General features: G+C 40.9%; 1 protein-coding gene across 1 annotated transcript in view; it reads right to left on the reverse strand.

Moving 5' to 3' along the window:
- Positions 1-475: 475 nt before the first annotated feature.
- The window catches only part of LOC106582126 (cholecystokinin receptor), a 34,631-nt gene continuing 14,241 nt past the window's right edge, over positions 476-20,865 (reverse strand). Inside the window, exons 2-5 of the mRNA XM_045704750.1 lie at positions 13,230-13,478; positions 10,915-11,179; positions 5,539-5,666; positions 476-3,008 (exon numbers count right to left, since the gene is read on the reverse strand). Coding sequence (XP_045560706.1) covers positions 2,452-3,008; positions 5,539-5,666; positions 10,915-11,179; positions 13,230-13,478 — 1,199 coding nt within the window. The 3' untranslated portion in view covers positions 476-2,451. The remainder of the gene's footprint in view (positions 3,009-5,538; positions 5,667-10,914; positions 11,180-13,229; positions 13,479-20,865) is intronic.

Consider the following 20,865-nt stretch of genomic DNA (forward strand, 5'->3'; position numbering starts at 1 on the left):
TACATTTACATGTTGGTAATTTAGCAGAGGCTCTTATCCAGACCGACTTACAGTCACATGAATCTATGTGAAAGCTATGATCTCTTTTTGATGTCACTTGTTAAATCTACTTCAATCAGTGTAGATGAAGGTGAGCCAATTGAGACATGGATTGTGTAGGTGTTCCATTCAGAAGGTGAATGGGTACGACAAAATATTTAAGTGCCTTTGAACAGAGTATGGTAGTAGGTGTCAGGTGCACCGGTGTGAGTGTGTCAAGAACTGCAATGCGGCTCGTTTTTTCACGCTCAACAGTTTCCCATGTGTATCAAGAATGGTTCACCACCCAAAGGACATCCAGCCAACTTGGCACAACTGTGGGAAACATTGGAGTCAACATTGGCCTGCATCCCTGTGGAATGCTTTTGACACCTTGTAGAGTCCATGCCCGACGAATTGAATCTGTTCCTAGGGCAAAAGGGGGTGCAACTCAATATTAATGTTTTGTACACTCAATGTATATGTTTTATTGTCACATATACACAGTCATAGCAAGTAAAAAGATGATGTTACCTTTACCGAGAATGTTGTTGTAGTTAAGCGGGCAACTAATTAAACTGTTAGAAAATACATGAATTGTACTTCAGGCCAGTGAAATACAAATTACAAAATAGGTATTGAAATACCTATATCAAATACATGTTACAGAAATACTGCCCATCGTTGGTACTAGCTGCCTGCACTGTATATCTGCAACAGGTTACTAACCACTATGCTTCCAGAAATACACTGTAGATTCTAGAAATACAGCATGTTGCTGTAGTCAGGTGTTCGAGTAATATGCTGTAAATTGGTATTTTAGTAAAGGTCCTGTAAATCTACAGGCTTCTGTGCTGCCAGTATTTTACTGTATGAATTACAGGACATTTTTGACAGTTTAGATGACGCTGAAGCCAATCAGTAATGTCTGCAGAACCTTTCCCCTGCTCAGCTGAGTAACTTTACACACCCTGTTAGCAGCAACACAAACACCAACAGTGCAGTGGATACATGAACACCATGGCGCTTTAGATGGCAACAGAGCACATACACTGTACACAACAGGTCATTGATATGCAACACAAGTTGCTGTGTCATCAGTTTTCTGCAGAGAACAAGCTGTTTTTGAAAAAGTAAGGATGCACCTCTAAAAGAGACAAAGGCAGTCTACCATGATTACAAATGAGCTGGATCCAGACTGCCTAAATATACAGTAACAGTACCTCCCTAATACCCCACATTACTTACTTTCATTATCGCTGCTGTCTTCGGTAAGGTTGGGTTGGTTTGGTCGCAGTTGACTCTGGCCTCCAATCCACATCCAATCCAGTCTGGCTAAGACCATGATGTAGCAACACCGTATTTACAATGTCCGTCATGAAATACATAGTCCACAGCACAGCAAACAGATGATGCTCGAAGAAAGATCAGCATTTACAGGCACGCACTTATAGTCCACAACAGAGTTTCTCATCATCAGGACATTGACAACACTAATAATAAGCACATAATCAGCATTGTAAAAACCCAAAGCAATGTGAAAATAAGTAGAAGCTTTGCAAATGGTATTACTAATACTGTTCCTCAAGCTACTGCACTGCAACCCCATAGCTTATCATTCAGGAATACACCCCCCTACCAACACATAACCCTTTTATTCCACCCTAATATTAGTTCCCATCCTATCCTGTTTTAATGAGTCCCAGATGATAACGAAATAACTACATAGGCTAAATATACCATTGAATGAAACATTGTTTTCCATCACTTGGGACAAATACTAATGAAAAAGAGTGCTATTATATTTCCATTATTTTCTTTTGTTTTGCAACTATTAAACAATGTATAATTGTCCTTTTCCTTTGGGTATGTTGGGTATGCATTCTCCATGGATCATGAGTATTTTCCCTTTTTAATGGACTACAGGTTTGATCTACCCATTGACATAGGGTAGGTTAGTTTAACTAGATAATACATCTCTGAGCCAATTGGTCTTGACATTAGCATTACAGTCATGGTCTTGTGTTGATTTCCCTCTAGACTGTGTATTTTGAAATTCCGACGGTATGATTTCGAATACCGTAAATATCTAAATGCTACGCCACTGCCTATAAGTTAAATAACTCAATCCCCTCCTGGATCAAGATCCCTGCTGCCCAAATTTGTTTCATGAGTAAAAAAATAAGAATTGTTTAAATGTTTTGTTGGTGTTGTTTTTTTGCTTTTGAAAATAACTAGCGCCCCTTGTGTGCAATGTCGGTAATAATCTGTACCCCGGTATGATACAGGAATGGTAGGAAGGTATGAAAATCTGGATACTGCCCAAATCTAATCTCCCCCATACTTACTGACCACAGGTTAATGATTTCCTCTATAGAAATGACTAAACCGATCACATAACAACATATCTCTCTTGTCTCCCCTGTCCCCCAGTCAGTCAGTGGTCCCTCCCTCAGCACGCCCCATAGTGCTGACTGTGGTGTAACTAAACTTGGACATGGACACCCCCAAAGCCATTGCGTCCTCCTCTCCATCCCGCAGCCCTTGGTGTCGGCAGGGCGGGCGACAGCAGCAGGCGAAGGTGGCAAGCAGCGACTGGCGGAAGCGAGTGTTCATGAAGCAGTAGATGATGGGGTTAACGCAGGCCGAGGTGTAGGACAGAAGGTGGATGAAGGAGATGGGGGCACCAGAGAGGGCACGGCGGGCAGAGGCTGGATGGAAAGCCTTCCAGGTGTTGGCGCAGTAGAGTGGCATCCAGCACAGAAAGAACAGAGCCACGATCACCACCAGCATCCGGATCACACGCTTCTTGGCTAGGAGCTTGGCCTCTGAGGTGTTGCTACGGGCATGCTCCACTTTGGATGTGCTCGCTGTAGATGATGTCAGAGTGGACATCTCCATGGAGTGTGGACGCTTGGAGACCTGGACGTAGCAACCATCGCCGTCGTCGCTGCCGCAAGACACGGTGCCGGTCAGGCCATTCTTTAGACCTGTGTAAGGGACGAGCAAAGAAGAGGTCAAGTAGAGGTCCAAAACCGTGGTGAGGGGTCAGATCAATTCCGTTCCGTAACTAATCATTTCAGAAGTTCACAAAAGTCTATGATCCATTTAACACCCCATACATCTGAATTGAGGCAAAACGAGCCACACACATACACATCCCCTGCTTAACTGTACTTTCCACCTGGACCAGGTTTCTTCTCTTCCATGTCTGATAATTGGCACAATTTAAATATCCCAGTGGAAATTATTTCTGTGAATCATGCCTCTTAAAAACAGTCGCTCACCTTAATTGACACGGCGATGAATCACCAAAAAACCTGCGTCATCTTACATCTGAGGGCTAATGTGCCTTCACATTCTCTCTTTCTCTATATCACAACCCCCCTTGTCCCTCACTCTCTCATATTGGACAGACAGATGGTGAAGGCGAGGCATACTGCCATCAGCCAGTTTCATCCTCTAATGAAGCATCAGCAGCAAATACACTCTACATATTTGATCATCCTAGCTATTTCACTTAGGAGCCGATTACGACCCGAGTTAAACATGCTTAAATGGAACAAAATTTCCTTTTAATGCACCTTTCCCTCTATGCGTATTCTGATCTTGTACAGGTACGAGAATAGCATGCTATTCACCCACTAGATCAAAGAAGTTAAGGTGTGGCAGAGGTGCGTCTATAGATACGCCATATTTTGACCTTGACTTAATTCCCTAATAATTCCAGCACCTTTGCCCACGATGAAACGATGAGTAAGGTCAAGCAGCCTGTTGATTCCAAGTGGAACAACATCTACTTTTCTTTTCTTTACGATAAAAATAACACCATTCTCCATGCACTGTAATTTACAAATTGATAGTAGCTATTGATAAGAGTTAGGTAAATGAGTAAGCCATTTGGATAAGGGGATTGTAAATGACAATTGTTTTAATCTATTTTATCTTATGATCGCTAGAGACAAATGTGAAACCAGTTACATGGTGCAAACTGAAGTACATCATCATATCACCTTTTCCACAGTGAAGTTTATGAAATGCTGGCCTTATAACTTGCAGATATGAAATGTGGAAACCCAAGCTATAGGCTTCTGTAGCCATGTGCAAATTACAGTATAATGCCAACCTACCGAGTTGATTTATGATTTCTAGAATATTTTAATTATATAATATAATTATATTCCCAGACTTTTCACTGTATTTTTTACATTTTGTATTATGTTAAATACTAGCCACTATCAGTAGCCACCATCAGTTAAACCAACATACATTAATAACTGTCACTTTAGTGTTAGTTTCCTTACATTTTGCACCATTCTATTACATCGTTAGTTTACCTTTCTTTCCTCACATTTGTGTGGTTGTTCCTGAGGATTGCTAACAATAGTGCATGATATTAGGCTAACGGATTACACGTTGTGCAATCATTTGGAACATGTAACCTTTTTGAATCATTTTGGAACGTAGACCACACGTAGCAGTTTAAACCTGGAGCCTGGTATATGGTTCACTACGACTGAACAGTTGTCATCACAGTTCTATGGTTAGTGAGGATTATTAAGGTAGATATATAAGAATACTGGTCAACCACTATTGTACACTTTAATCACTTTCCAATATTTCATGGAAATAAACAATTGAATATGGCTACTTTCAGGATATATATTATGTTCATCAATATATTTTCTGTGCAAAGGCTCTCTAAATCATTTTTTTATTATTCATAAATACTTTCCTAACCCTAAATAATATACAAGATCAGAGTATCTACCAATTGGTACTGAAAAGGAGACAAATTTTCATGTATTTAGATGGTTTTCTTTTATTGATCCCTATTCTGAACCCGTTTTCTCAATATATATTCTAGTTTGTCTTTCTAGTTAATGGAACACCATATTTAAAGGAATGGCTTTAGATAAGTAAATGTACTGAAAACCCTGTTGAATGAAAACTCCATGAGAAAATCAGTTGGCCAGAAAGTGGGAGAGTTTTCAGCAGTTGAATTCAATTAATTCAGTGCGTGCCATGGAGCCCTTATAGTAAGTCTGAATACCAACTTCTAAGAAGTGCTTAAATCAAAAGGCTTAAAAAAAGATTTGATTTTGTAAATCTGAATTGAGCCCTTTCATACTGACTAAAGAGTATTTTGCTCAAACCTGCAACACATTACCATGATTGTACTGCTAATAAAATGTTTATTCTGTATGAGCATAATTAGGCTTATCATGCTGATAAACCAGAGAGAGAGAGAGAGAGAGAGAGAGAGAGAGAGAGAGAGAGAGAGAGAGAGAGAGAGAGAGAGAGAGAGTGCACTCAAATCCAAGATAATCTGAATCATAATTAAAACATCTGGGAAGCGCTAATGGGCAGAAACTAGAAGATACACAATATGTTCAGTACTAAAATTCTAACATTTGTTGTTCATGCCAATTCCACATTCTAATGTCTTCTCACTAACCCAGCTGCTGAAAGAAGTGAGTACATGTGTGAATAAATAAATAACAGTAATGAAGGACTCACCGGGGGATGATGTCTTCTGACCCAGCTCAAACTGGATTCCCCGGTACAGCTCTCTGGAGATGAGTCCATAGGCTACGATCATCACCACACCCGGAACAACAAAGAGCGTAAGCAGCAACATCATGTTCCTGGGACACACACAGGAACTGGGATTAACAAGTCAGTTGTACCTTACCCCTCTAATGATTAAGGTTAGGACTTTTGGAGGATAAGCTGATCCTATATCTGTGCCTGAGGCCAGCTTCCACAAGGAGTACTGATATTTTATTTTTTATTTAACTAGGCAAGTCAGTAAAGAGCAAATTATTATTTACAATGACGCCCTACCCGGCCAAACCCTAACCTGGATGACGCTGGGCCAATTGTGCACTGCCCTATGGGACTCCCAATCACGGCCGGTTCTGATACAGCTTGGAATTGAACCAGGGTCTGTAGTGATGCCTCTAGCAGTAAGATGCAATGCCTTAGACCACTGTGCCACTCGGGAGCCCATGATAGATGCATAAAGAAGAAGGCTCGCTCACAGAAGACTTCCAGAAAGAGGTTAGGCAGAGGAAGTTCTTGAATATCTTTGCTGGGATTCAACCGGTGGAGACATGACATAATGGTTACTACCAATGTTTCCTCTAAGCTGTGCGAGTGTGCGGGCTTGCAGCTCCCCTTGGACTGCCATGCAGAAGAAATATCAGCCCGCGCTGAGAAGCACGAGATTGAACTCCACTCAACTTTCTAGTTTTCCCCTTTAGTTAAGACTATCAACGTTTCCCTCTACTGTGGGAATTGCCAATATTAGCCACTTTCAATGCAACCTACCAAAACAAAACGAACTGTGCAAGACTTAGTATGCAAATCTAACTATGCAAGATATTTTACTCTGATAGGCCTACATTGTGATCAAATAGCCACAGTAGCCTACTTCGCCACTGTTATAACTGTAACTTAAAGCAGGTACAGCCTCAGTGTTCACAATAAACGCATGCCAGAAGTTGCACAGAATTTTCACAATGTTCGAGTTTATGCTCAGTAGATCTGAAATTTGTTCAGTGCTGAAAAGAATTACAGGGAATATTGTTTACTACCCTAACACTATAGAAGACACCACGATGTTGTTTTTTATACTATCCATTCCAACCAGTTGTTATCACGAAGGACAAAATATGTGGAAAGAGGAACTCTAAATACATTTGGAAGTGTAATGTCTTGATTGTGAATATTCTATATATTATACTCTATCTTCTCCAGAGGACACGTGGGACTTAGAATAAAATAACTCACAGGTTACAACAGATAAAGTATTTTGTCTTGTATTAGTTCTCCGCCACAAGAACAGCCAAGAATCACATCGACATCAAAGCTCCTTCTCCTTGACTCTGACACAAGCAGGTGGCTTCTGGAAATAATTAAGTGCTTCACAATAAAAGCCTTAAATGGGTACAATCAATACTAGTGACTAAATACAATTTCAGAATACAAGTAATAGTGCCAAAACCAAGGCTACATCTTTCTAGAAACATTGATGTGGTGAATTGAGAATGGGAATTGTTAGAATTAACCTATCACTCTGGGGAAAGTCACATGAATGATAGCCTTAATAGCTCATTGAAAAAAATGTGGGTTTTCCTTTGAAGAGTTACCACGGCCATTATAATTATATTCCTCAATCATAAGAGAGCCGGTAGCAGTTTAGAATAATTTGATTTGCATGCATTTTCCATTGAAATACATTTTCTTATTTTTGGTTCGTAGTGTTCTAGCCTTTGTAACTCACAATTTTTATGAAATGTATGCATTCACTACTGTAAGTCGCTCTGGATAAGAGTGTCTGCTAAATGACTAAAATGTAATGTAAATGTTAAACCCTGAGTGGAAGAAAAGATAAAGAGAACGTTTTGTGCATTTGATCTCAATAGCGATTTGAAATTGATGTCTGACAACTGAGAGATTGGAGAGGAACCCCAGAGAGCCCTGGGAATGACAGCACTGGACGTTAACACACAGTGGAAGACAGAACACACTTAACAAGTTAACATTTACATGTACGGTTGATTTATGTCAGAGTTCCTCAGAGAGCGGGGATGAGGGATGAAGGGTTGAGGGGAGGGAGAGAGAGAGAGAGAGAGAGGTAAAGAGAGACAGATGGACAGACAAACAGATGGAAAGGGATGAGGAGGCAATAGAAAGAGGGCTATGAAGAAGAGGGAGAAGAAGAATTAGAGTGAAAGAGAGTAAGGGGTTGAGAGGTTATGAGGTTAGCGAGGCCGAGAGCGGAGGTTGTACTGGTGGAGATACTGGAGGGCGATGCATAAACCGTGAGACACTAGGCTACCCCTGAGCCTGCTTTGGAGGGAAAGACCCAAATAAAACAAAACAAAACTGTTGAGGTGTGCTTCTCTCTCAAGGCTCTCTTACTGACTATAGCAATGGCAGTCGTGCCGTTTAAGATGAAGGAGGATGTACATTTTTTTTTATGAGCATGGCCTTATTTCTATTATAGCATATTGGATGACTGTTATTCATATTCCATTCACCTAGTTCAATGTAACATCAATGATACTCAATTTTTCCCTATACCCATCATGAGGTTACTAGAACCTAGTCTAGGAATGAAAGTTTACAGCATAGGTGCACACAGGTCGAGAGCAAGATTTGAGGTGACAGACATTGAGGTGACAGATGGACAGACAGTGACACATTCTATACTGCCTTGCACACTCTTGCCTGCGTCTAGCTGATCTAGGCTGTAATCATTAGTCCAACAGTTGCAAATGAGAAATTCTATAGAAAAAATGCAGGTATTTTTTTTCCTGTTTCGTTACGTTTGCTTCCATTTAAGAAATGTTTTTCTACAGAATCTACGGAATGAATACACCCATGATCACAAGCAAATAGTTCACTTTCATAGCCACAGAAACAGCCTGTTGTATTCCTTCTCACATCTACGTGCTCTCCTCCTCTCACCTTTCCCTTCACCTGTGGACTTCAATGCACAACACATTAGCTGTCTGTGACCAGGCAAAAAAAAAGAAATTCAAAATCAAGCCTTCAAATCATAACCGCTACAGACAGCCAACATTGTTGTCACCAAATTGGCTAAAGTAACGTCATAGTCAACATAGCTAATAGAACTAATGCATTAGTAAACCCGCTACAATCATGCAGTACAGTGTACAGTCAGTAAGCAGTTTAGCAGTTACACAGGCAGGCAATAATTTAGTCAAACCAAAAGCTTACCTGGAAGAGTTCCAGTGTTGGATAGTCATAGCCAGCTAGCTAACATAGCATCCATCTGTTTGAGCTGGGTGTTTGAGTTGGCAAAACTGGCTAGCTGCATTTGCTAGCTAAGTAAGTGAAAGTGAAAGAGAAAAAAAGGACAACATATAGCTAACGGTGACTAACCCCCTTCCGTAGAAAGGCTGCAATGAAAACTAATGGGACATCAAAATCTGGGGTGTGAACTACGTTTCTATTCAAGCGTTGATTGACATGGTAATGGCTCAATAGTATTGGAGAAAAGTTGAAAAAAACTGACCACTCCAACGCTGTACGTTAAATTGTGACGTGTCATGACGTAACGTACAGCACGCATAAAGCTAATTCTGTGTCTTACAGCCTCTCTCCACAAGGTGTAGTGCTTCTCTCACCGTTTAACAATAAGAAAGGGACAAGGACAGGGTAAGGGGGATACCTAGTCATTTTTTGCGTCATCACTGCAAGCCATCATGACTCTCAAAAAGCTGTGACAGCCGCTGTTTACTTCTGAAGATAACTTTAGCACCGCCCTAAAAAACAGATTCAAATTCGACACAAACCTTCAAATAGGTATGTAATGACTCATTATATAAACTCTTTATAGTGTTTTATTTACATTTTAGAGGTGATAAGGTGATAAGTTGGATAGATCGGGTGAAAAAAGCCTTTTCCCCACACAGAATATCTCTCCCTTTCACTATCACGCAATAGAGTTCGCTTCCCCACCCACCATTTTTAAAAAGACCCGACGGAGCTCATTGCCTTCTTGAATCATGCAGAGATGGGCATCATGACGGCTCGTCATTGATTTTGTTGGAAAGGGGAGAAATTGTGCTTTACAATGGTATTGATATTACAGTTGATCTGGAAGTATTACGTTTTTGGCCTTTAAAATAAGGTCAATTATACAGACCAGCGCGATGTACAAAAGTGAGTTAGTTAACATTAGTTCTCTCTCTCTCGCTCCTCATTCATTTTTTTATAAATTAATTTGTTCAAAACTGTTCAACTATTGTCTTTCTCTCCCTTTGAGTCTACTACTCACCACAGCTTATGCACTGCAGTGCTAGCTAGCTGTAGCGTATGCTTTCATTATTAGATTCATTCTATGATCCTTTGATTGGGTGGACAACATGTCAGTTCATGCTGGAAGAGCTCTGATAGGTTGGAGGATGTCCTCCGGAAGTTGGCAGAATTACTGTGTACGTCTATGGAATGGGGTGAGAACCATGAGCCTTCTAGATTTTGTATTGAAGTCAATGTACCCAGAGGAGGAAGGAAGCTAGCTGTCCTCTGGCTACACCATGGTGCTACCCTACAGAGTGCTGCTGAGGCTACCGTAGACCTTCATTGCAAAACAGTGTGTTTTAATCAATTATTTGGTGACGTGAATATTTTTTTGTATAGTTTTATGTAAAAAGGATAACTTTTGAAATGTTTCACTATTTTTATTTTTATGAAATTCACTGAGGAGGATGGTCCTCCCCTTCCTCCACTGAGGAGCCTCCACTGGACTATAGCTGTTCTTTTCTGTAGACTGGAAAGCCTCAAGTGTCTTTTTCTCACAGGACTCCACTCCACTCCACCAATAAGGGGTTATGGCAGTAGGCTACCAATATAAAATAATAATGAGAGAGCAGCAGTACGTCTTGTACACAGGCTGTGTCTAATTCCTCCCCCAGAGGAGCCCTACAGTCATCCACAATGCACCTGGTGACCTGGGATGCACTTCTACTATAATGACAGATTAATGGCTTCTCTGGTGGGAAATGGTCTGCTGGAGAACAAGTTTAAATTATTTTTCTGTTGAGAGCATTTTAGTGATCGGTTTATGTTCTACTGTGTATACAAACACAATATTTCTGTATCATCAATTCATAAGTGTAGGCAGATTTTCCTTTCTTTGTAAATACAGTTCCATCCAAACCCCATAAAATTAAGTATCAGGAAAACAGTAGTAAGCAAAAAGTAAGATGAGTATGAGTATGTACCCATCCACACACACACACACACACACACACACACACACACACACACACACACACACACACACACACACACACACACACACACACACACACACACACACACACACACACACACACACACACACACACACACACTCACCAGGTCTGCTCCACCTCCCTGTGGGGCCAGATATGGCGACACATGCGTGCGATGGTGATGTTGTCCTTCAGGGGGACATGGACCAGGTGGCTGAAGACTGGGTAGGGACTCATGATCATGAAGGACAGCAGCCAGGTGGCAGTGATCACCCGGTAGGCATGGGAACGGGTCTGCCACGCCCGTGACTTTAGTGGGTTGCAGATGGCGCTGTAGCGCTCGATTGCTATGGCAACCAGGCTGAAGGTGGAGATACTCACGGAAACACCTGTTGGAAAATAAAGGAAAAGAAACTAGATAACAAACAAAAAAGTTTAGATTATATACAGTTGAAGTCGGAAGTTTAGCCAAATACTTTTAAACTCAGTTTTTTACAATTTCTGACATATAATCCTAGTAAAAATTCCCTGTCTTAGGTCAGTTAGGATCACCACTTTATTTTAAGAATGTGAAATGTCAGAATAATAGTAGATAAAATGATTTGGGAATTTTTACTAGGATTAAATGTCAAGAATTGTAAAAATCTGAGTTTAAAAGTATTTGGCTAAGGTGTATGTAGACTTCCGACTTCAACTATATATATATGGGTATGTATGTATGTATGTATGTACATGGATATATATATTTACCCAAGAAATATATGGGGGATTGGAAATGATGCAGACAATTACATTGATGGAAGCAACAATCTATCCGCAATATTAATGCTGATCAACCCCTTAAAAACCCCTTAAAAAAACAATATATATATATATATATATATATATATATATATATATATATATATATATAACATTTTAAAACAAACAAAAAAATGCTAAAAATTAATACAAATTAAAATAAATTAAAAATAGTTTAGATTATTTTAAATGTTATCTCTTAAGTGAAGTTTCTGAAGGCTTAGATAAGTTTAAGTCTTGAAAGGTTCAAACTTTTCAAACCATCAGGGATCAGATTAAATGTGACCCTAACTGCAGCTCATGAATCAGAGATTAGTATGCACTGTGGACTTCTAAGTGAAGATGTGTTTTTAAGGTCGTGTGGATGTGTTAGTAAAACATGAGTGGGAGACGTTGGCTAGATAGAGATGGCCTGAGGGAGATTGCTATCTGGTGTTTGAGGAAATCACATTGAGAAGGGAAATAAATCCATATCCTCCTGCTAGCTGGAACATAAACATGACATGGGATTGTGATTGTGAGTGTGTGTGTGTGTGTGTGTGTGTGTGTGTGTGTGTGTGTGTGTGTGTGTGTGTGTGTGTGTGTGTGTGTGTGAGTGTGTGTGTGTGTGTGTGTGTGTGTGTGTGTGTGTGTGTGTGTGTGTGTGTGTGTGTGGACGTGTTTAAAAAAATTACCAACTTGGGACATTTTGTTAGTCCCCACAAGGTCAAATGCTATTTTTCTAGGGGGTTTAGGGTTAAGGTTAGAATTAGTGTTAGGGTTAGAATTAGGGTTAGGGTTAGGAGCTAGGGTAAGGTTTAGGATTAAGGTTAGGGTTAGGGTAAGGGCACAAGTTAGGGTTTCGGTTAGGGAAAATAGAATTTTGAATGGGATTGAATTGTGTGTGTCCACAAGGTTAGTTGTACAAGTCTGTGTGTGTGTGTGCGTGCATGCATGCCTGTGAGCCTGAATGCTTGTGTGTGCATCCATGTGTAATTTGCTATGTATGTCTGTGTGCAGGTCTGTGTGGGGTCCTGTGAGCACAGTGATGATCAGCCAACAGCAGATTCCCAGAGCCTACCCTTGACCCACTTTCTCTCTCAATGCATCCTAGTGATGATTCTCTTTCTAGTAATTCCTTCAATGCCACTGAGTGCCAATGGTCTTTTCTAACATCACTGTTCTACTCTACCCTCTACCTCGACCTTCTCAAGCTTCTATTGTTCGCTGAGTATAGGCATTCATTCTAAAGTGTAGGGAAGCTTGAAAATCATTCATGAGACCCACAATTCCCTGAAAACCAGAGACCCATGCATACAGTACCGTTGCTTTCTTTCTTTCACATTCCTTTTTCATGCTAACCGGGCTACAGTTCGTGGTCATATGTTTGGAGAAGTCTCTGGTTGATGAGGGGAGTAGACCTAGGTTTTGGATTTATACTTAGAGCATAACAGAGAGAGTTTGAGCAAGGCACTGAACGAGTGGGACAGAAAGTTAGACAGATATCCATCCTGTCTCTGTCACTCTTGTTGTTCTCTTACCATACCTCCATCACTCTCTCTTCCCATACCTCCTCTCTCTCTCTCAATAAGTCAATATTTTCTCCAGCCTCAATATCTCCCACAGCCGCCCTCAACATTTCCCGTCCACCATTCTTACCCATGAGGTAAGCCACTATCTTGCACATGGCGGGCCCGAAGATGAAGTCCTCCAGGAGGTTGGGGATGAGGGTGAAGGGCATGCAGAAGATGGCCATCATCAGGTCGCTGACCGCCAGGGACAGCAGGAAGGAGTTGGTGACCGTCCTCATGCGCTTGTTGACCGTCAGGACCACAATGATTAGCAGGTTGCCAAACACACTGAGGAGGAAGATTACCGAGTAGAGCAGGATACGCAGCGAGTCCACCTCTGGAGAGAGGAGGAGATGGAGGAGAGAGGAGGATAAGAAAGAGAGAGATAGAGGGGTGGTGGTGTAAAAGAAAGAGGGGGGAGCATGAGAGAGTGGGGGGTGACAAACAATGGTGGAGATAAAATAACATGTTAGATTCAAAACCTGATTGAAGCAATAAAATCCCACCAGTCACAATCCAACACAGTATGTGTGTTGTGTTCATCAGCCACAGATGGTTAGATACATGGTTATTATATCATGTCAACAAAACACTACTCTTCCCCCTGCCAAGCCTGGAGGAGGTCAGGTAAATTCTTTATAGAAGCCCATCGAGCGAGAAAGTGAGTGAGGACAGCCCTGGTCCAGTTTAACAGATTAATCAGCACTGTTGAACATACAGCTCAATACAATCACCCTGTTTCACTGTGTTTCTATTGATTTCTACATCTAACTGGCTTCTGGGTCTACCATAGTGATTTTGGTGGGAGGGAGTGTGTGTGTGTATGTGTATGTGTGTGTATGTGTATGTGTATGTGTATGTGTATGTGTATGTGTGTGTGTGTGTGTGTGTGTGTGTGTGTGTGTGTGTGTGTGTGTGTGTGTGTGTGTGTGTGTGTGTGTAAGAGGAAGGAGGGTAAATGAAAAAGAGAGATAATTCCAGTCCTTATTGACTACCTTAAAGGTACTTCTTCTGGTTTGGAAAGCAACTTATACTTTTTCTCCATGAGACACCATTCACTTGCAGACCATGGCCTAATGCACGCAATGAATTCACAATTACATTTCCAACTGGGTCGGTTAGTGATGAGAAAGTAATTGTGAAGAGAAGAATGTTTCCCTTAATGATTAATTAAAAGGGATAAGGAATGTTAATTGGAGAGAAGTGCTGATAGTGTACAGTAAAACACTATTTGAATGTCACAGAGTATGTTATCATGTATGTCTCTGACACAAACTCACTGTGGGCCAGATCAGATCTAGGTCAGCACAACTCAAATATTAATGTGACTATAACATACTTACATATCTATGTATAGTTTACGCAACCTCCTTTTTCAAACAAATGTCCTACCTACTGTACCAATGCTTTCTCTACCTTTCTGTTCCATTCAGACATCCTATCCACTGGGCTACCTACCCACTGGGCACACACTGGTTGAATCAATGTTGTTTCCACATCATTTTAATGAAATTAAGTTGAATTGACGTCTCCCCTCCACTGACTCTGGCAAAGAGTCCATGTTCTCTCCTCGTAGTATTTGGGTGGTCAGGTTATAGGAGAGCCAGCATGAGCTCTGAGGATTAGGATCCCCAGTGGGTCATATCCTGTTAGTGCCCCATCTTCCTCTGTCTGTATAAAACACCTCCAGTCTGTTCCACCATGTTGCTTTCACCTGCAAAATTATCAGACCACTGAAGGGGAGTCAATGAGGGAGGGAATAGATTAAAGGTGAGGGGGCAACTGTTTGAAATGAAATGCAGCTCAGGTTTAGAAGAGAAAGAGAGAGAGAGAGAGAGAGAGAGAGAGAGAGAGAGAGAGAGAGAGAGAGAGAGAGAGAGAGAGAGAGAGAGAGAGAGAGGTGTTTGGTTGGTCATGTTTTAGAAGATGCAGCGACAGCAGCCCCAGGGTATTTTGGGCTCCAGCAGGTCATATCCTGTTGAAGTCCCGTTTCTCTGCCTGTCACTCAAATCTCAGCCTGCCACCCCACCCATCCCCCGCTGACACACAGACCATCTGAGCACGCTCCAAGGCAACCATGCCCAAGGAATAAGAGTTGCTCTGTACGTTCAACTACAAACACTCACCCTCCGGGCCTGACAGCCTCAGGCCTGCGTGTTTGTTCATGTGTGTGGGTGGGTGTGTGCTTGTGTGTGCGTGTTTGCGTAAACGTGGCATGTGTGCATTTGTTGGTTGTGGTGCTAGTGAGCTGACACACTGGTATTGTAGATAGGGATGGGATTTACTCTTATGCAAGACTGCACCCCAATCAACAAACTGTCTCTGCTGCTCACTCTGATTCCCTTTCACACATACAGTACACTCTAGCTCTTATTCTCTGCATGCTATTATATCACAGGTCTTTCCTCTCCTTCTTTATTGCTGTATTTCTTTAGCTCTCTCTCTCTCTCTCTCTCTGTCTTTCTCTCTGTCTCTCTCTCTTTGTCCCACTCACCCATTATTGTGGTCTCTCTCTCTCTCTCTCTCTCTCTCTCTCCCTCTCTCTCTCATTCTCACAACTTCTACCCGTCTCTTTCCATGTCTATCACTGGCTCTCTCTCGCTCTCTTTGAGACCTCCCAGCTTATCATCCACCTGAAATGTAACAGTGAATTGTTCTCTCTGCTGGTGCTGGTTTACTCAATCTGAGCTGCATCGATCTGTTTATCTCAAGGCAGTTCTGATATCTGTGCCCTGTTTAAATACTTTTTTGGGGGGAGTGGGGGTCATCTTTCATATTGCTTATAGATTAATGGTCTACTTCCAGCTTATCCATACAGTACAATATATATTTACGGACACAGTATATTTTACATGAGTTATCTTTTGTTTGTTGTTGTCCCATCCTTCAGCTATTTGCCATATATTTTTCAACTGTGCTGTGATGTTTCACAAAAGTTCTAAACCTACAGATATTTTACGGACATCATTTTTTTTTACATTAGTTATTTTTTTATTTTATATTTTTCACCCTTCATATCCCCTCAACCCCTCCCATCTATCTCTGAACACTATCCAGTTTTGATTTCTATTTGCCATATTCAACTGTGCTGTGATGTTTCACAAAAGTTCTGAACCTTTCTATTCTCATAGTTTCTATAGATTGTAAATCAAATATAAACATTGAGTATTATTATATTATTGATCAATTGATTATGCCTTTTTAGATCACCCAGCAGTGCTATTTGCAGAGTGAACAGAAGGTAAATGTTGCAATTCTTCAGCCTTTCCTGAACCCACGAGCAAAAACAAGCTACATATGGACAGTACAAAACAAAGGATCTAATGATTCTGTCTCTTCACAGCAAAATCTGCAGAGCTCGGATGGTTGTATTCCCCATACATATATTATTCTATTGGTTGCAAGAATTTTGTATAATAATTTAAATAGAAAAACTCTATGTTGTGAATCCGGCGTCGTTGTGTGTCTCAGTTCATATACCATATGCCATGGAATGGGTACGTTGAAAATCTTTTCCCAACTATTTTGCAATCTGTATGGCACAACTGTCAAATTGTTGGTCCTTCAATGAAACTCGTATTCTTTTTTATTTCTCATAATTTTTCTTCAACCTATGTTGGTATTTAATGCAGGGTGGACAGACAAGTTCCTTACTTTCTCCCCCTGCTGCAATTAGTTGGTTGTAATTTTGGATAGAGCAGACATTTCCACATATTTTTGTTAGCTGCATGTGTGACATAACTCCACCAGTGGTATTTCTGATATCATTTTCAAAGATTATACTGTTTATAAACACTCTTTCTAAAAATAATGTTTTAAATATATATATATATATACAATTGAAGTCGGAAGTTTACATACACCTTAGCCAAATACATTTAAACTCAGTTTTTCACAATTCCTGACATTTAATCCTAGTAAAAATGCGCTGTCTTAAGTCAGTTAGGATCAACACTATATTTTAAGAATGTGAAATCTCAGAATAATAGTAGAAAGAATGATTTATTTCAGCTTTAATTTCCTTCATCACATTCCCAGTGGGTCAGAAGTTTACATACAATCAATTAGTATGTTGTCTGTCTGGCTAGACTGTAAACTCTCCTTCCAGACTCACATTAAGCATCTCCAATCCAAAATTAAATCTAGAATCAGCTTCCTATTTCGCAACAAAGCATCCTTCACTCATGCTGCCAAACATACCCTCGTAAAACTGACCATCCTACCGATCCTCGACTTCAGTGATATAATTTACAAAATACCCTCCAACACTCTACTCAACAAATTGGATGCAGTCTATCACATTACAATCCGTTTTGTCAGCAAAGTCCCGTATACTACCCACCACTGCGACCTGTATGCTCTCGTTGGCTGGCCCTCGCTTCAAACTCATCGCCAAACCCACTGGCTCCAGGTCATCTACAAGCCTTTGCTAGGTAAAGCCTCGCCTTATCTCAGCTCACTGATCACCATAGCAGCACCCACCTGTAGCATGCGCTCCAGCAGGTATATCTCACTGGTCACCCCCAAAGCCAATTACTCCTTTGGCCGCCTTTCCTTCCAGTTCTCTGCTGCCAATGACTGGAACGAACTGCAAAAATCATTGAAGCTGGAGACTCATATCTCTCTCACTAGCTTTAAGCACCGGCTGTCAGAGCAGCTCACAGATCACTGCACCTGTACATAGCCTATCTGTTAATAGCCCATCCAACTACCTCATCCCCATACTGTATTTATTTATCTTGCTCCTTTGCACCCCAGTATCTCTACTTGCACATTCATCTTCTGCACATCTATCACTCCAGTATTTAATTGGTATATTGTAATTACTTCGCCACCATGGCCTATTTATGGCCTTACCTCCCTTATCTTACCTCATTTGCACACACTGTATATATACTTTTTCTACTGTATTATTGACTGTATGTTTGTTTATTACATGTGTAACTCTGTGTTGTTGTATGTGTTGAACTGCTTTGCTTTATCTTTGCCAGGTCGCAGTTGTAAATGAGAAATTGTTCTCAACTAGCCTTCCTGGTTAAATAAAGGTGAAATAAAATAAATACAATTTTAAAACAGATATAGTATTTGGTAGAATTGCTGTTAAATTGATTAACTTGGGTCAAACGTTTCGGGTAGCCTTCCACAAGCATCCCACAATAAGTTGGGTGAATTTTGGCCCATTCCTCCTGACAGAGCTGGTGTAGCTGAGTCAGGTTTGTAGGCCTCCTTGCTCGCACATGCTTTTTCAGTTCTGCCCACAAATGTTCTATAGGATTGAGGTCAGGGCTTAGTGATGGCCACTCCAATACCTTGACTTTGTGGTCCTTAAGCCATTTTTACCACAACTTTGGAAGTATGCTTGGGGTCATTGTTCATTTGGAAGACCCATTTGCAACTAAGCTTTAAGTTCCTGGCTGATGTCTTGAGATGTTACTTCAATATATACACATCATTTTCCTACCTCATGATGCCATCTATTTGTGAAGTGCACCAGTTCCTGGTTATTCCTCACTTTGGTTTAAATAATGCAAAACAATGTGTTGGAGAAGAAAGTAAAAGTGCAATATGTGCCACTTGACGCAGTGCTGGCCAAACAAGATGTAGCGGCAACCATAACAGAGTTAAATCGTTCCAGTCGGCCGTGAAGTGTTCATCGGGTAAGAGTCTAGCTACATTTTCAAATATGCATTCCTAATTTTGTCATAAAGGTGTTTTCATTGCAAGGTAAAGCGTACTGTTCGTTAGTTAGAAAATGTTTGCATGCTGGCTCGCTAACTAACGTTACGTCTATGATCTGTGAAGTAATATTATTCTAATCAGAAAATGATTTGCATTGTTAGTTATAGACTAATGCTAGCTAGCTAACTTTGAACCTAGTTTGTTAGCTTTAGCTACCTGCAGATTCATACTACAACTATGACAATGTTTGTATTGGTATTAGTATGATTTGGGATTATGCCAGTTCATTGTTTAGCTAGCTACAGTAGCTAGCTAGCTACGTCTAATCAAAAGACTCCACTTCGGTCGGATTATTACATGACCCATCAAGATAGCCAGGTGTGTCTGGGGGTGAACACGGCCATCTATTGTATTTCATAAACATGTGTACATGTCTAGACAATAGTGAGCCATCCACTTAGCTAGATGTGGCTGGGGGGTGGTTATAGCATTTCCGTCAAATGACCCATCAATTTAGACAAGTGTGTCGGGTAAGCATCATCTAATAAGTAAAAATATTCAGTATATATGGTATATCTAGACAATTTTGTTTACCACATGGCCTCACATGAATCCTTAAAGAGATGGGTGTGGCTAAGGCTTAAGAGGGTGTGACTGATGTTAAATAGGTGTAGACAAAGATGAGCTCTCCAATAGGTATACCAAAACATTCAATGGTCATTTTCTCAAAGGTGGGGTTACAAGTTTATCAACTTTCAAAGCAGAATTACTTTCCTATTGTTCATCAACTGCAGTGTATGATATACCATTTTCTAGCTCTGAGTCTCGACATTTATCCAATGTAAAAAACACCATTTCAAATTTTGCTACAGGCCAAATCAAAGCATTCGGTCACATATAAGGTCCCACAGTTGACAGTGCATGTCAGAACAAAAACCAAGCCATGAGGTCAAAGGAATTGTCCGCATAGCTCCGAGACAGGACTGTGTCGAGGCACAGATCTGGGGAAGAGTGCAAAACCATTTCTGCAGCATTGAAGGTCCCCAAGAACACCGTTCCAGAAGGACAACCATCTCTGCAGCACTTAACCAATCAGGCCTTTATGGTAAAGTGTCCAGACGGAAGCCACTCCTCAGTAAAAGGCAAATGACAGCCTGATTGGAGTTTTCCAAAAGGCACCTATACGACTCAGTCCATGAGAAACAAGATTCTCTGGTATGATGAAACCAAGATTGAACTCTTTGGCCTGAATGCCAAGCATCATGTCTGGAGGAAACCTGGCATCATCCCTATGGTGAAACACGGTGGTGGCAGCATCATGCTGTGGGGATGTTTTTCAGCGGCAGGGACTAGTTAGGATCGTGGGAAAAAATGAATGAAGCAAAGTACAGAGAAATCCTTGATGAAAACCTGCTCCAGAGTGCTCAGCACCTTAGACTGGGGCGAAGGTTCACCTTCCAACAGGACAACCACCCTAACGACACAGCCAAGACAACGCAGTAGTGGCTTCGGGACAAGTCTCTGAATGTCTTTGAGTGGCACAGCCAGAGCCCGGAATTGAACCCGATCGAACATCTCTGGAGAGACCTGAAAATAGCTGTGCAGGGAATCTCCCCATCCAACCTGACAGAGCTTGAGAGGATCTGCAGAGAAGAATGGGAGAAACACCCCAAATACAGATGTACCAAGCCTGTAGCGTCATACACAAGACTCAAGGTGACCACAGGTAGCCTAGTGGTTAGAGTGTTGGACTAGTAACCAGAAGATTGCTAGATTGAATTCCTGAGCTGACAAGGTAAAAATCTGTTGTTCTGCCCCTGAACAAGGCAGTTAACCCAGTGTTCCTAGGACATCATTGTAAATAAGAATTTGGTCTTAACTGACTTGCCTAGTTAAATAAAGGTCAAATAAAAAAGAATAAAAACAAAGTATTGAGGAAAGGGTCTGAATACTTATGTTAATGTAATATTTCTGTTTTTTAATTTTAATACATTTTTGCTTTCTAACTATGGGTGTGTCTAGATTGATGAGGGGAAAAAAATGTG

This window comes from Salmo salar, chromosome ssa21 (assembly GCF_905237065.1).
Source record: "Salmo salar chromosome ssa21, Ssal_v3.1, whole genome shotgun sequence".
Classification (NCBI taxonomy): Eukaryota; Metazoa; Chordata; class Actinopteri; order Salmoniformes; family Salmonidae; genus Salmo; species Salmo salar.